The following is a 14,168-nucleotide window of genomic DNA, read 5'->3' on the forward strand; positions in this document are numbered from 1 at the left end:
TTTCTTAAGCCTCTAGGTCTCGCGCTCGATAATACGTTATATCTTCTTATATTCACTCTCTTGCCGTAACTCGATATACGTCTATACGTCTACTACTATAATTACGCCTTTAGCGATATATCTCTATAACTAATCTCGAGACTTTCGAGACTCTCGATAGTTATAGGTACGCTATAGATCGCGAACTACGTTTGTATCTAAAATAACGAGCGCCTCGGCGCCTTTAAGGAATAAATTAAGCGAGTCGCGTACGGTAGGCGTTATCTTACTAGTCTATTTGACTACCTCTTTAAGGGTTTTATAGGTAACGTAGAAGGATCGAGGCTTATAAGGAGTAGTAAGAGTAACTATATCGAGCGTAGGCGGAGGAGGAGGAGTAGGAGTACGAGAACCTATACGCCAACTATTATTACTATTATTACTATTATTACGCGCTTTACGCGCTATACGCTTATTATAGGTCTCGTTATTAGGAGTATTATAGTCGTAGTAGTCGTCTCTCGATAGGTACGTAATTCGTATATTCTATTATCGTAGTTACTACTCTTATGCCTTTTGGATTACTTATAACGGATTAAACGGTATAATATCTATTTTCTTCTAAGAGCTATAGATTATCGATCTCTTAAAAGTCTTATTTCTTATCTCTATAAGATTTAATAGAAAATCTAATTTATCGAACTTCTCGGCGCCGTATCGTATCGCTCTATCGATATACTCGCTATACTAGTATTTATACGGCTAAAAATAGATAACGTCGAGAGGCTAGCAAAAGTGCGAGATATACGTAGAAAGTGAAAAAGATATAATCTTATAATCTTAATAGTAACTAACGAAGCCGAACTTAAGGTGCCCTATAAACCTATCGAGGAGAAGAAGTCGATAAAGGCCTCGCGTTCTACGTACAGTTAATCTATTAAAGTGCTTTAGCTACTCGAACGTAAGCTTAACGCTCGAATACTCTATCTCGGACGCGTATAAGAGGATCTCTAAATAAAGATTTAGTAAGATATACTTCTCGAGAATCGTCGCCGTCTATATAATAACCTAGGGTTAAATTATAGTACTATTACTATAGATATACTTAGTTAACGTTAACGTCTCTCGATTATTAGGGCTAGATACGAAAAGCCGTACGTATTTGTCTTCTCTAGCGACGATTTTATACGATTTACCGTAGTCTATTCTAAATCCTATTTAATCGACGTTATATATATTATAGTCTAGAATACCGTATTCGGCTCGTATATCTACTAATTTACGAAACTAGCCTCTTAGAGTTTTAGGATTATACGCGCGTCTACGCTCGACGGTAAGAGGTCGACCTATCTTTATAGTATACTTAGGATAACGCTAAAGAAATCGATATTACTATCTATCTCCTAGTCTATAAACTTTAGTATCGATCTTAGTGCGCGACTTATTAAGAATATTCTACGTAATTGATCTAACTATTCGCGGCTTCGTAGAAATATCGTATCGATAGAGTCTATTAATTACTTAATAGAGAGCGAGTTTCTACGCGTCCGAGAGCGCTTTATTATAGCCGCCGTTATTCTCGATATCTCGTACTCCTTTTAGTCGACCCGATAACGTCGTTCTCGATATATCGAATTTACGCGCGACTTTAGATATCGAGGCGCTAGGATAGGCTAGAATCTATTCTATAACGTCTTTTACGCGTTACGAGCGGTCGTTCTCTATCTTTACGGCGTATTCGATAAATTTACGGTATAAAAAACGCGTTATATTTATAAAAAATTAAGGATTTCTAGAATATCTATAATATCTATAAAAACGCGACGTATTTGGTGACCTAACGCAGTTGCCGATAGGCACTTGCTCGTAGAGCAAGTGTAGCGCCGCGTAAACGCGGCCGCCAAACTCGGAAGGAGGGGTGGGTCCCCCTGACGAGGTCCTTGGCACGGTTAGTATAATAAAAATGACGTGCCACTGCTGCAGCGCGAACGTGAAGCCGACGTGGTCGATCGGTGGCTGAGCGCTGCGTAGTAGGGCGGGTGGCCTCGCTTTTTTAGACACCCGTCGATCTACCTGGCAGTGCACCATTGGGACGCACCGCCGCGGTGGAACTCGCACCCGGAACTTTTGGAGGTGAGCATGCTTAATTATACGGTGACCAAGCTAATCATAACCTTATTAAACCCCATTCACCTACTACAGTAGTAGTAGAGCCATTGGCATAGTACTGGACCCTGCAGCCCTACGGCCAGGCACAGATACAGCAAGGACCCTCTGAAGTGGTCTTTGGCGGCTTCTGGCTTCAACACTCATCCGACTGCATTAATGAGTCGAACTGGGATGTTTACATAGCATAGCATAAGCAAAAGGTCTTTCCGCCATGATTCCGCTGAATGCATACCTTAGTATTCAATAACAAGGTACCTGAGCAGTACCTCCACCCCCAAACCAATGACAACAACGAACCGTGACCCAACAGGCATGACCCGACGACCGTGGACCCAAACCTAAGGTACCTGAGGTACTAGTAGACAAGATAATCTTAGTACATAAAAACGGTCAACAGTCGACAACCGACAGTCGACAGAAACCGAGAACTGAATAAGGGTACGAATATTTCATCTGCCAGGGCAGTGCCAGTGGGTTGGGAGAATATCCAGATGCATCTGGCCCGGGTGCCCAGGCGACAGTTCCCCTGCCAGAGCCTTTGGCGAAGAAAGGGTGCGCGTGAGTGAGTGAGTGAGCAATGCAGACGCCAACGGCTTTTCCATTATTTCGCGCCCATCCACTGGAGCACTCCTAGTAGCTCATGCTTATGCTCAACACTGGCACTCGACGTTCAGCGCTTTTGCTCATGCTCATGCCGATGCTCAGCCGCATACTCATCCAAAGACTTCATCAGCGTTTCAGACAACGGCGACTGCGGTTGGATGAGATCGCTGGCCAGCCGAGGCGGCTTTTCTCTTTTCGCGACATACTCATGCTGCTGCTTTCCCCCTGTCGATTCCAGTTCAGGCTCTAGATCGTCTGCCGCCTCCTCATCATTGGTGTAGCTGCGACTTTGTGACGGCACCCTCGGGTCCCCATCGACTTGCTGCCACGGGGACAATGAAGGCTGGTCCTCCCTGTGCGGATTCGACACGTAGGCCCTACCGTCTTGCTCGTGCTCGGGCTGCTGTTCCCGTTCCTGCTCTTGATCGTGATCGTGATCTTGCATATCAGTCGCAGTCCCGACCGTGGACGGCGAGACTTTCCGCAATCCCGGGATCATCGGATACTCTGTTGTTGCCGCTGTTGTTACTGGTGCCTTGCCATGCTCCTCCGCAGAGTATCCCGACATCCGCTTCTCGCTCGACTCTCCATTCTCCCCAGCTTCCGACACAACCGGCAACAAAGCCGAACTCTTTGGTTCCTCCACGGTCCTTAATATCCGCTCAGGTTTTTCTTCCTCACTTTTCCGGCGCCCCTTTTCCATCGGCATGGCTTTATCGGCCTGTTTCAGAGCCTTGCGCATCGTCTTCTCCACCGCCGGACTCAGCGGTGGAAATTTCTCCCCGCTACCGTCCTGTTGACTTCCGGCCAAGACGTTATGACCCACATTCTCGACGGACGCTCCCGTCTGTGGCCGCTCCCCCGTACGACAACTCTCCAGTGTCCTTCGACGCTCGGCCTCTTCCTGGGTCATTGTAATTCCGGTAATGAAATTCAAGAACCGTTCTCCGTATGCCTGAGGTGGAACCGGGGAAATCTGGGTCCTTGGTGCCGAGAGACCTTTCCAGAAATGTTCGACCCTTTTGATAAAGCCATACTACACAAATTAGTAATGCCATCTTGGCAATGCAACTCCTCGAATAGCTTCGTTGTACTCACATGTGTCAAGCAGTCGATTACGCCCAGGTAATACACCTTATCGCCACCCGAGCCATCCTCATGTGTCGCCCTGATGCCACCATCATAACTATAAAATATGCGGTCACGCCTCTCATCCCCAGAAGCCAGCTCGGACGGCATCTTGGTGCTAGCCTGGCCCATAGGCACGGGCTTTTCTTTCTTCAGCGTCAATCGCAACTCGCGCGCTTTCCTGGCGCTTTCCAACCGGGAGGGCGTTCTCGTCAACAGAGCCGTGCTGTGTTCGTCCTGGTCTCTTTCTCCGCCCGGCTGAAAGACCTGAAGGGTCGTTTCTCTCAAATTCTCCTCGTTGCCCTTGCCCAAGTCATGAATTCCCACAAGCAACGAATAGTCCATGATCTGAAGTCGCTGCAGAAGCGCGACATCTCTCCTTAGCTGATCGAGAAAGATTTGCCGCGTCCGAGCGTCAAACTCCAGGTGCAAGCCTCGACGCAACCAATTGAGATCCTTCAGCGTGGCCCTCGGGTTCTTCGCCAGGTCTTCCTCCCTGAAGTCTCGGCCGATCGTTGAACCCTTGAGGTCGAACATCTGATGGATATCCCGATGTGGTGGGAACAAGTTGTTCATGACGACAAAGTGGATTTTCCGACCGTACGGGATCTTGACCCGATGCAACCCATAAAACTGGCTGATCAGCGTGTTGGGATTGTCCAGCACATGGCGGTAGTAGTCCCTCAAAATCTTTCTCAGAAGCTTATGCTCGGCGTGATGGATGGTTTTGATGATGTATTTGTAGTCGCGGGAAAAATAAAAAAACGAGCCCGACTTTCCAGGACTGCCCAGTTCCGACAAGATGTATTTGCTAGTCAGACTGACCAGATAGTCGGCTGGATCGAGACCAAAGGTTGCCCTGAGATGCCGGAAAACCCAGGGTGCGTAGTCCTTGAACTTGAAGTCGTACTTTGCGCTCGGGGTCAGTTCATTTCCGGTAATATCGAAACTGAACTTGTGTTTGGCGTCAAAGTCGGCGTCCGTCAACTCCCGATCCATCTTCGCGTTGGTTCTCGACACCGTAAATCGAATGCCTGTCAGCATATTGTACGCCGTGACCCAGTTGGCGTGGCCCTCTTCGACCTTCTTGCCCACAATCACCCGGTCGTCGTCTTCCTCCTCCCTCTTTTTCCGCCGACTCGCTCTCTTTTGTTTGATCAATTCCGTCCAGCGCGCCGCATCTTCGTCCGGAGGTACCTCATTCAAATGTGAGTCTGATTGCATCGACCGCGTTGTCCGGCGAACCAGTCCCAGCGACGCCCGCCGGTGCCGTATGTTCACATCATATTGATCTCTCGTCGGAGAAAACCGCCCTGTGGTCGACAGCGCTTCTTCCGAGGGCCCTGCTGAAAATGAAAAGTCGCGCGAAGTTCGCCCGGTCGCAATGTTTGATTTCGGTACTTGCAATGTATGGCGGTGCGTCAATTTGGGCGCTTCCGAGGGCTGCGCCAGTTCAGGAAATCGATCTTGACCGGCTGCGGCGGGCGGAGAGGAATACCGAGACATTGACGGAGGAGGCCCTCCACGACTGAGATATGGGGTCAGCGCGAGGCCGTCCGACCGCGCTGTATCCGGCACAGTTGAGGCCGTGACCATGTGTGAAGAATCGTGCTCGGGGGGAATGCTCGTTTTCAGTTGGCCTAGATCTGGCGTTTGTTTGTCCGGCGCCGAAACCACAGCGCCGTCGGCCAGGTCTTGATCAGTCGCATTCTCCACGCTAGACAGTTTGGTCAATCCATCGGCCGAGGTCCTGGATCTGGAGACATTGTCGACATCTTTCCCCTGGCCAACACTGCCTATTGAATGTGTACTACCGGCTTTGGAATGCGATCGGTCCCTGGGAGACTTGAGGGCTGTTGCTGTTCCATTGGGGAGCCCATTGGCCAACGAGCTGTGGCTGTTGTTCCTGAAATTCTTGAGCTGATCCAGTCTGTGATCGGGCAAGGACGACGTTTCCACGCCCGGTCCGTTGGTATATGTGAAGACGCCGCCGATGGTTTTGTCATGGGACTTTCGGGGAGGACCGTCAAAGGAGGAGTTGGCACCGTTGGAGAGGACGGAGAGAGGAGGCTCCGCAGCCACGGATGGCATCTCAGGTGCGAGAGACGGGGAGTAAAGGAAGGCTGAACTGTCGCATTGACCGTCGGTCACCGGAGGAAAACAGGTTGGGAGGGCATATCTTGCGCAGGATGATTGCCTGTTGGGATTCGAATCCTGTGTGGACCTGGAACAGGCGCGACAAGGCGGACGGATTTAAAGATTTAGGTGTCGGCCGCGGGAAGGTTATACAGAGGCTAGTTGCTGTGACGAGGCTGTGCTGTCTGGATACAAAAGTTGTTTCTTCTATGTGGATATGTTGGTGGAGGTGGGAACTGTATTATTGTAGGAGAAGTGAGTGGTAAAGGAACGCAGTTGTCTAGAATTGACGGAGCCAGCAGAGAGAGGACGTCGGAGTTGAACTTGGCCGAGACAGCAACACTGCACTGTTGCTGGCACACTGCGGTGATTACAGAGACCCGGCGTGCAGTGGGATTAATGGACGTTAAAGCCGAAGGCGGCTAGAACCTGACTAAAAGTAACTAGTAGGCGCCATCCCAGGACCAACGGGGAAGATCCTATGTACAGCCCTTGGCTACTACAGCGACAACACGGTAAATAGTCAGTCAGGCCTTAACTTGGGAAAGCCGCAAGCCACTATCTACTCTAGCGCTCTTCGCTTGCGATTGGTAACAGTCCGATATTCTGGGCTGAAAATCAACCCTTCGGTACCTACGGACCTCATCAATCTCAGGCTCGCCGCATGCCCCTCTCGTTCAAGTCTGGCTGCGTTTTATATAACTGCACCACAAGCTGAAAGCTGAGATGACGAGACCCTAGACGACATCTTATGCATGCCCAAGAACAACAAGGATTGATCTGGTTTTGCTGCAACGACTTCTTCAAGTTCCGCACCGGACACGGGGACACGTCCTGTTCCGACTTGGTGGGCCCCTTGGAGTGACGTAGCCCTGCAGTGCTGGTGCTTAAAACACCTGCCACGGCATGTCACGAAAAGAACAAGGCTGGGCCCGTCATAGTACGTTATACTTGGTAGATCAAGGGTCTCCAAGACTAGAGCTGAATGATGGACAGAAAATCGATTCGGACCTAAGTCGACCGAGTCAACGGAGCCGCATCGTAGTTTTACACCAGCGCATATCGTCGTCACTTGGTAAAGCACCAAGCCAAAAACAATGCTCGCTTAGCACATGATCAACCCCCGGGACGCCTCGCTTCGGTGTATAACATACATCCTGTCCGAGTCGACAGCGCTCACGACATCAGCATCTTCGCAGCATTAACCAACGCCTCAGTTCCTTCTCCCGCAGTCTCGGTTGAAGCGCGCCCGTTCGATGTGGTCAATTCCGCGTTGGGATAGTACCACGCCGTGACTGCAATGATGATGTAGACAATCTGAGTCCATGAAGGTTAGACACCGCCGATGAGAGGTATTGCATATACGTACCACAAGAAGACCTCCTTCCAGGTAGTTGGAGGAACCATCTCTCAGGAAATTCCCCACGACCAAAATGGCCACGATCAAGAGCACCACCATGAATATTTCAAAGTTGAGATCCATGGGTTTCCCCAAACCCCATCCTACAATGACGACAAGAGGCGCGTTGAAAAGGGCGGTCTGTATCGAGGGTCCCAAGCAATGGTAGAGGGCAAAGTTCTGTAATTTCGTTAGTAAACCACCGCCTCCCTCAGGATCCTGCTTTTCAGATACTCACAATTTGATTGTCATAGGCTTCATCAACGGCAGTAAGATGTTCGGCTGCTTTCTCAACCAAGGGCACCAGGATCAAACCTAAGAAGTTGTCGGGAACTCCGTGCTCGACGACATACTCAATCTCCTCGACGAGAAAGACTGCAATCAGAGAAATCAAGGCCAATGCAAATACAATTGCGGCCAAACATTCAGTCAAGGTTAACTTGGCCTTTGCCAGATCAACATGTCGGTCGCGGTCAGCTTCCTCATCGGCCTCGAGGACTTCAGCGAAGATGTTATCGTGGGAGACGCAGTTGTACAGCAAATACAGGATGAAGGAGACAATCAGGATAATAGAAACGCCGTGGCTGATGCTGAGTGTGTCGTTACGGAGTCGGTCTTCGGTGTAACCCTCTCCTGATGTGACAGTGCTGCCGATTAGGGAGGAGAAGAAGGCGGAAGGAATCATGAGCGCAAATCCGGCAACGAGGATGATGCCTGATCCCACCTCACTGATAACTGGATGGAACTTCTGTTCTTTGTGCTTGAACCCGCCAATCAAGAAACAGAAGCCCAGGCACAACAGCAGATTGGTGAGGATGGACCCGAGTATGGCGGCTTGGATAACCTGGATCTTGTTCCCATGGCCGGTTTCCCCGGTCCCATTGTCCTTAGCAATCAGGACCATGAACAGCACGATTTCCACCACAGATCCCAAGGTTGTTTCAATGAGGATGCCCGCCACTTTGGGTAGTTTTCTCGCAAACTCTTGTCCTGCAAACCCTAGGAGATTGGCCGCCGGTATCATGGCAATGTAATTGATCGCAAAAGTCCAGAGATGATGGTCCCCATGGACGAAATGGAGGGCAATGGCTGCGGGGACAAATGGCCACAGGACGTTCACCCAACTCGAAACTTTGCAGGAAGACCGCCATACGATCCGCAAGAAGTGGAGAGGGTTGATTCCTCGACGACCACTCTCGCCGTCAGGGTGTATGCCCGGCGTGACTGCATGGCCATTGTGGTTGTATTGTGGAAGGGCCCCATCGCTAGCAGTGGCTGACGATCCTCCAGGCTTCTCGGAGATATTTTTCTTCGTGGTAGATGTTTGAGTCGGTGCTTTTGCTTTTCGGTTGAAAAGTCCCATTTTGGAGACACTGTAGCGTGTAGAGGAGAGGTAGGAAGTGGACAGAGAAAACGCAGAGAGGAGAATTTGAAGACTGAGGAGTGGCCTGGCTCAGGCTTCACAGAAGCATGTCAGGAGGAGTCGTGGTCACGAAGGTAGAGTCTGACGACCACTTGAAGACACAGCGGCGGGAATCGAAGGATCCTAAACAAACGAACAGCAGGAGAATCAAAGTGCAAATGAAGAAACAACAAGTCGATGACTGGGGCACAAGTGACTCAAGCCGGAGGAAGAGAAAGCTGCAATGCAAACGGGCCGTTTGAAACGGATGATGGGAAGGAAACTGTAGTCAATTGATAGTAGTAGTAGTACCTGCAACCTGATGATGGGCGACCCTAAGTGTTATAAGCTCCGACAAGCAGCGCAGTCAAGGAGTGACAAGCACTGCCACTGCAGTCCAGTGCAGTGCAGTGCAAGGAGCGGCCACCTCAGCTGAAGCACTGGCAAGCAAATGCCAACGCCAGCCAAGAGAAGATTGACGGCCGTCTGCACCTGAAACTTGGAAAGTCGATGCTTGGCTGTCCAGCCGCTGATGGCATTGTGGCCAGTGACAGCTGCACTGCAGGGACTCGAAAGAAATGAGAAGGGAGCACGAGAGCATTCAATCTGTTATTTGTTTGCCAGCTGTACTAGTAGGGCGGAATTCGAATTGAATTCCGTTGCAGTGTGCATTGCAACCTGATGTGGATATGCAGTGTAGACTCACGACACGAGTCCTGCCGTTTCTACACTGGCACGCGACGAACTTGAATAAAGAAGCACTGCAATTTGAAACAGCCTGAGGGAAAGTTGACGACAGGGGCGGACGAAATGAACCCACACTGCACTGCACAACTGGAAGCTGAGGTGGAACTCTGCGGTGACAGACGCCGCGACAAGGCTCGGCACGAGACGTAGGTTTTGTAAAACGCGCTAAACCAAAAGCTGATGTTCAGGAGTCCAGCTTCAAGGTCTGCCTCAATTGTACCTACTACTAGGTACTTAGGTTCCCTTATGGTTCGGCTAGATTCACGACTACATTGTGATTTGCGAATTGCACCTGTCAACAAACAAGTAGGAATTCAAGTAGTCAAGACATGGAGCGGAGTAAATAGCATTTGCCAGGCGTCTACTACCTTACTTTATCTACAGCAAGTTGTTCATGTTCGAGCATACTAGAACAAACTTCCCCATCGACGCCTCGGAGCCTCCCCGTCCAGCACACTCCTACTACTGTGTACAGTACAATCTGATCTGCTGTGCTCGCGTGAAACAAAATCATCACATCACAGCCACAGTCAAAGCCGGCCAACCTATCTACTACCTAGTATCCTTCTGTTCTCTCGAGCCCCAAGAGACCCAGCCCAACCGCCCCAGTCATTTTCTGTCCAAATCAACCTCATACAAAAGAAGAGCAGAGCAGAGCATTTTCGCATTCCGTTTCCATTTCCTCCAATGCAAGGATCCATTTGCTCGCGGGTATCATCACTCAATCAAATCCAATAATCGTTCATCAATCCGGTATCCGGTGACCGAAATCCATCATCTCTCGGACCACCCATCAGTTCCATTCATTCGCCAATTTGTTTTTGTTCCATTCTCAACTGTCATTTTATTTCCATTCAACTCACTGCTTCTCACTCATGACGGTCCATTTCCAACTCGGCATCCCTCCCGGCTGCGGTGTCTGCACTCCCATGAAAACTTCGCCAGCAGAGTTGTTGTCGTTGCTCGTACTAGTAGTATTCGTGGTCGTGTTGCTCAGAACTGGCATCTGAGACTTTGAATCCTGTGTTGACGCCCCGCCATTGCCGCCCGAACTTGAGCCGTAGAAGTTCGAACTTGCCGAAGTGGTCGCACCACTAAACGTCCCGTCGCCCACGCCGCCATCTGGGGCCGAAGGTGGCGCGTAGACATTGTTACTGGGCGAGGTAGTCGACCACAGATTGACCGCCGGGTCGAGCGACAGGTTGGGCTGCATATATTGGTCCCATGCTTCCTGTAACACCACACTGTTAGTCAACCGAAAGCAAAACCCAACTATCCCACGGCGATTCACTTACCCAATCCAGGTTCATGCCCTGGCCCAAGTCGCCCATTGCTCCGCCAAAGAGACCCATAGGGAAAGGACTGGGCGCGTTCGCGGGCGCTCCCGCTCCTCCAAACGCATTGGCACCATTGAACGAGTCGCCTGGTAGATTCGCCGCAGCAAACGCGGCATTGAATCTATCCCACCCGCCGCTGCCAGGGGAGTCCACCTGCAGGGGATTCATGCCGCCGGGTCCTCCCGTGCTGCCAATGGCGCCCGCTTGAAGCATGCCCAACGTCATTGCCGCCGTCTGTTCATCGTTATTCGAGCCCGGTGCAGGCCGGGTGGCCGTCGCCGCTGCCGCCGCCGCCGCCGGTATCTGCGTATGTTGAGTATTGCTGGGCGAATACGGCAACTTGATATGATAGAGAAGCACGTTCAACATCTCGCTCGCCTTATAAGCTTCGATGCTGAAATCGCGATTCGCCATCCATATGTCCCGACTGTCCTCCAAGGCTCGGATGAGGTCTTCACGCGTGTAGCTGAGACCAGGGATATACGTGCCGTCCGACGAGTTCGAGTTACTGCCTTGACTGACGCTGCCACCACTGACCGAGGTGCTAGGGGTACTCGCATCCGGGTCGCTGCCCTCACGATGGTTGTAAAGATCCATACACAATATTGTGGCGCCCAGCAAATAATCGTGCGCCGTCAACGAATTGATATGGTTCCGCATACTCCGCAACCGCCCGCGTTCTTGACTCTGTTGATGCTGAATGGCTTGGTAATTCAACAGCTGCATGGCCGAGTCCAGACACGTCCGTCTCGAGTGCATGTAACGGTTACCATTTCTGGCCAGGCGCAAGAACCGCCGATGAAGCACGCACTGTGACTTGTGATAGACCGTGGCCAAACTGAATCTCGCCATGATCAAAGATATGGGAGCCAGGGTCTGCTCGGCCATCGGGCGCAGTTTCAGGTGCTCGGGGATGCTTTCATAGACTTCTCGAAGTCCTTGGTCAATCTTGAGAATCTCATCGTAGCCTTTGTGGTTGACGCCATTGACTTCTTCCAGAACCCGGCCGAATCCGAACGAGAGGCGCCCTTTGGCTATCATGTACGATATCGGAGTTGGCTCAGAAGCTGGCCGAGAGGGAGGAAGGGACGCAGAGTCTTCGTCGAATTCATCATCGTAGATGTTTCGTGGCAGGTCGGTGTCCGAGTCTCCGATCCGGATCATGGGCGGAAGTGCCACCTGGAAGGAGAACAAGAGATCGGCAGTCCGTACAAACGTCCACACACGACGTCGCATCTCGCCTTGAAAGGGACTCAAGTTGGGGAACCACTTCGCATCTCGATGATAACCCATACGCATGGCAAGACGGGCGATCATGCCCACCAGAACCCAGACACTGGCTTCAGAGTCGCGATTCGAGATGTGTTCAGCGTGGAGATGCAAAATCAGCGTCTCGATGATGTGGTTATGGGGCTTGGTGTAATCAGCGGTGATGAGACAATGCGCCATCTGGGTGCGGTAGTTGATCACCAAATCTTGACACTTGCCTCGGAATTCAGGTGGTTCGTCGCCCTCCCGTCCGTACGATAACATGGCCAGTCGCATGATGGCGAACAACATGGCGATCCAGACGATCGAGCTCTTGGATGGATCAATCCAATGCTGGTTGTATTGTCGCTGGAAAGTGGGCCCGTGCAGAATGTGTGCGCCAGGGTCGAGGGTGTTGAAATATCGTCCGATCAGGATGTCGCACATGTATCGAGAGGGGATCTGAGCCATGATCTCGCCACGACTGGGAGGAACACTTGCGCCAAACAACAAGGCCGGCCCAGCACCCGCATCCGTTCCCATGGACTTCCTAACCTGCTCGACTTTCTCCATCTGCGCCTCGTATTCCTTCTTGTGGGCAACAAAATAGTTCCGAACTTCGCTGATCTCGTTCAGCAGAGCTGCCCAGTGTGCCTCACCAACGTAGAACGTCTTCTGTCTCTCCGCGTCAACTTTCAATATCCCAAAGCTCTTCGTAACTCCGTCAGTCTCGCTCTCGGGTTCTTGAGCATCGGCATCATTCATCGTAGTGGACTCGTCCGGATCGTCGAGAATCGGCCCGAGCGAGCCACTACCTATATTGCTCGTGCTTGTCGATAGAGCTTGAGCTGCGGCAGCCGGACCTGCAGCTTGTGGGCCATTGGTCATTAACGATAGGACCAGGCCTTCAAGCCGGTCGATGCGATTCTGCATGTCGTCGGGTGACGCATTTGCTGAATTTTGACTCTGGCTGCCTCTCTTTCTAGCCGCCGGCGCGGCGTATGTACAGGAGCCCCCATCGCCTCGCTTGGTACAGTTGTCGCATGGTGCCTGGCGATTGCATTTCAGTTTGCGATGGCGGCATGGCCCGCATGACAATGGAACGCGATTTCGCTTGCGCACTACTCTGAATTGATCCGGTGAGGCGCCGGAATGCGACGTGCCCGCTGACGGAGGTGTTGGTGTCATGTTGAAATCTTTTGTGTCGCCTATGCCCCCAACACACCTAATGGCATGGGTATCTGCGTTTGTGGTTCGGTTCACAGGATAGGCTTCGTGCGACTGCGACAACTGGCAGAGATTAAGTGCGAAACGAAGATGTCTTCACACTAGCCGATCTCAGTGTTCAGCGACACTTCCCAATAGGAAAAGATGCCTGGCCACAGCTGTCGCGATACCTGGTGGCCTTGTAGATAGCGCACTTGTTGATTCGGATTTAACAAAGAGTTAACTGCGCGGATCGCAGGGAGAGGCCAACGGGGTACTGTGGTGCATCGATGAAAGGGTCCCGCTTCACGTTGCACAGGCTGTACAAGCGAACTAAGCTGTGCGCTGTATTGTCGCAGTAGAGTGATAAAGAAGAAGGATGATTTTGAAGCAGTCAGTAGCCAACTGTTTCCATCAGACACTATGGTATGTCACTGCGACAAGCAATACCTTGCCAGTGCTACTAGTATCTCATTGCAGTGCTCGACACATGCAGCGCCAGGCACTCGAGCGCAGCGAGTCGCCAAGCCTGAAATGGGACGCGGACAGTCAGCATTAGGACTATTTTGGGTCTAGCGGATTTTCTACAGGGGCTAGTCAAGTCTTAAGATTATCGCGTGTATTACTCAGCATCAATCACCCCACTGCACTGCACTCCGAGTCCACTGGGCAGCAAAGTGAGGAGCATGGGAAAGAGACCGGGAGAGAGGAAGAGAGAGAGTCAGGGACGATGACTCACAGGTTTAGGACTGGCGCTGGACCCTCTAAAATCTCAATCGCAGGCACCATCCGTGACGTAGACCATTCTCAGGTA

At 51.2% G+C, this 14,168-nt stretch overlaps 3 protein-coding genes across 3 annotated transcripts; all 3 read right to left on the reverse strand.

Moving 5' to 3' along the window:
* Positions 1 to 2,109: 2,109 nt before the first annotated feature.
* On the reverse strand, positions 2,110 to 6,346 carry HMPREF1120_07577 (1-phosphatidylinositol-4-phosphate 5-kinase). The gene is made up of 2 exons (XM_009161805.1): positions 3,850 to 6,346; positions 2,110 to 3,787 (listed from the first exon to the last, which is right to left on the reverse strand). Exons 1-2 carry the CDS (start codon positions 5,968 to 5,970, stop codon positions 2,819 to 2,821), a joined length of 3,090 nt encoding a protein of 1,029 aa, XP_009160053.1. The 5' UTR covers positions 5,971 to 6,346; the 3' UTR covers positions 2,110 to 2,818.
* Positions 6,347 to 6,941: 595 nt separating this feature from the next.
* On the reverse strand, positions 6,942 to 9,540 carry HMPREF1120_07578 (Ca2+:H+ antiporter). Its single transcript, XM_009161806.1, has 3 exons — positions 7,653 to 9,540; positions 7,385 to 7,594; positions 6,942 to 7,332 (listed from the first exon to the last, which is right to left on the reverse strand). The coding sequence occupies exons 1-3, from the start codon at positions 8,775 to 8,777 to the stop codon at positions 7,192 to 7,194; spliced, it is 1,476 nt and encodes a 491-aa protein (XP_009160054.1). The 5' UTR covers positions 8,778 to 9,540; the 3' UTR covers positions 6,942 to 7,191.
* A 353-nt stretch (positions 9,541 to 9,893) lies between these two features.
* On the reverse strand, positions 9,894 to 13,853 carry HMPREF1120_07579 (uncharacterized protein). Its single transcript, XM_009161807.1, has 2 exons — positions 10,859 to 13,853; positions 9,894 to 10,794 (listed from the first exon to the last, which is right to left on the reverse strand). Exons 1-2 carry the CDS (start codon positions 13,334 to 13,336, stop codon positions 10,423 to 10,425), a joined length of 2,850 nt encoding a protein of 949 aa, XP_009160055.1. The 5' UTR covers positions 13,337 to 13,853; the 3' UTR covers positions 9,894 to 10,422.
* Positions 13,854 to 14,168: the final 315 nt, after the last annotated feature.

Source organism: Exophiala dermatitidis (genome assembly GCF_000230625.1).
Source record: "Exophiala dermatitidis NIH/UT8656 unplaced genomic scaffold supercont1.6, whole genome shotgun sequence".
Taxonomy (NCBI): Eukaryota; Fungi; Ascomycota; class Eurotiomycetes; order Chaetothyriales; family Herpotrichiellaceae; genus Exophiala; species Exophiala dermatitidis.

What these genes read in the sequence shown, in the direction of transcription:
- HMPREF1120_07577 (XM_009161805.1), bottom strand. Translation starts at nt 5,970, where the DNA reads ATGCCATCCGTGGCTGCGGAGCCTCCTCTCTCCGTCCTCTCCAACGGT. An exon ending in TAATCGACTGCTTGACACAT is followed by an intron (nt 3,788 to 3,849) that starts GTGAGTACAACG and finishes TAATTTGTGTAG; the next exon opens with TATGGCTTTATCAAAAGGGT.
- HMPREF1120_07578 (XM_009161806.1), bottom strand. Translation starts at nt 8,777, where the DNA reads ATGGGACTTTTCAACCGAAAAGCAAAAGCACCGACTCAAACATCTACC. An exon ending in AAGCCTATGACAATCAAATT is followed by an intron (nt 7,595 to 7,652) that starts GTGAGTATCTGA and finishes ACGAAATTACAG; the next exon opens with AACTTTGCCCTCTACCATTG. An exon ending in TGGAAGGAGGTCTTCTTGTG is followed by an intron (nt 7,333 to 7,384) that starts GTACGTATATGC and finishes TCATGGACTCAG; the next exon opens with ATTGTCTACATCATCATTGC.
- HMPREF1120_07579 (XM_009161807.1), bottom strand. Translation starts at nt 13,336, where the DNA reads ATGACACCAACACCTCCGTCAGCGGGCACGTCGCATTCCGGCGCCTCA. An exon ending in AGGGCATGAACCTGGATTGG is followed by an intron (nt 10,795 to 10,858) that starts GTAAGTGAATCG and finishes GTGGTGTTACAG; the next exon opens with GAAGCATGGGACCAATATAT.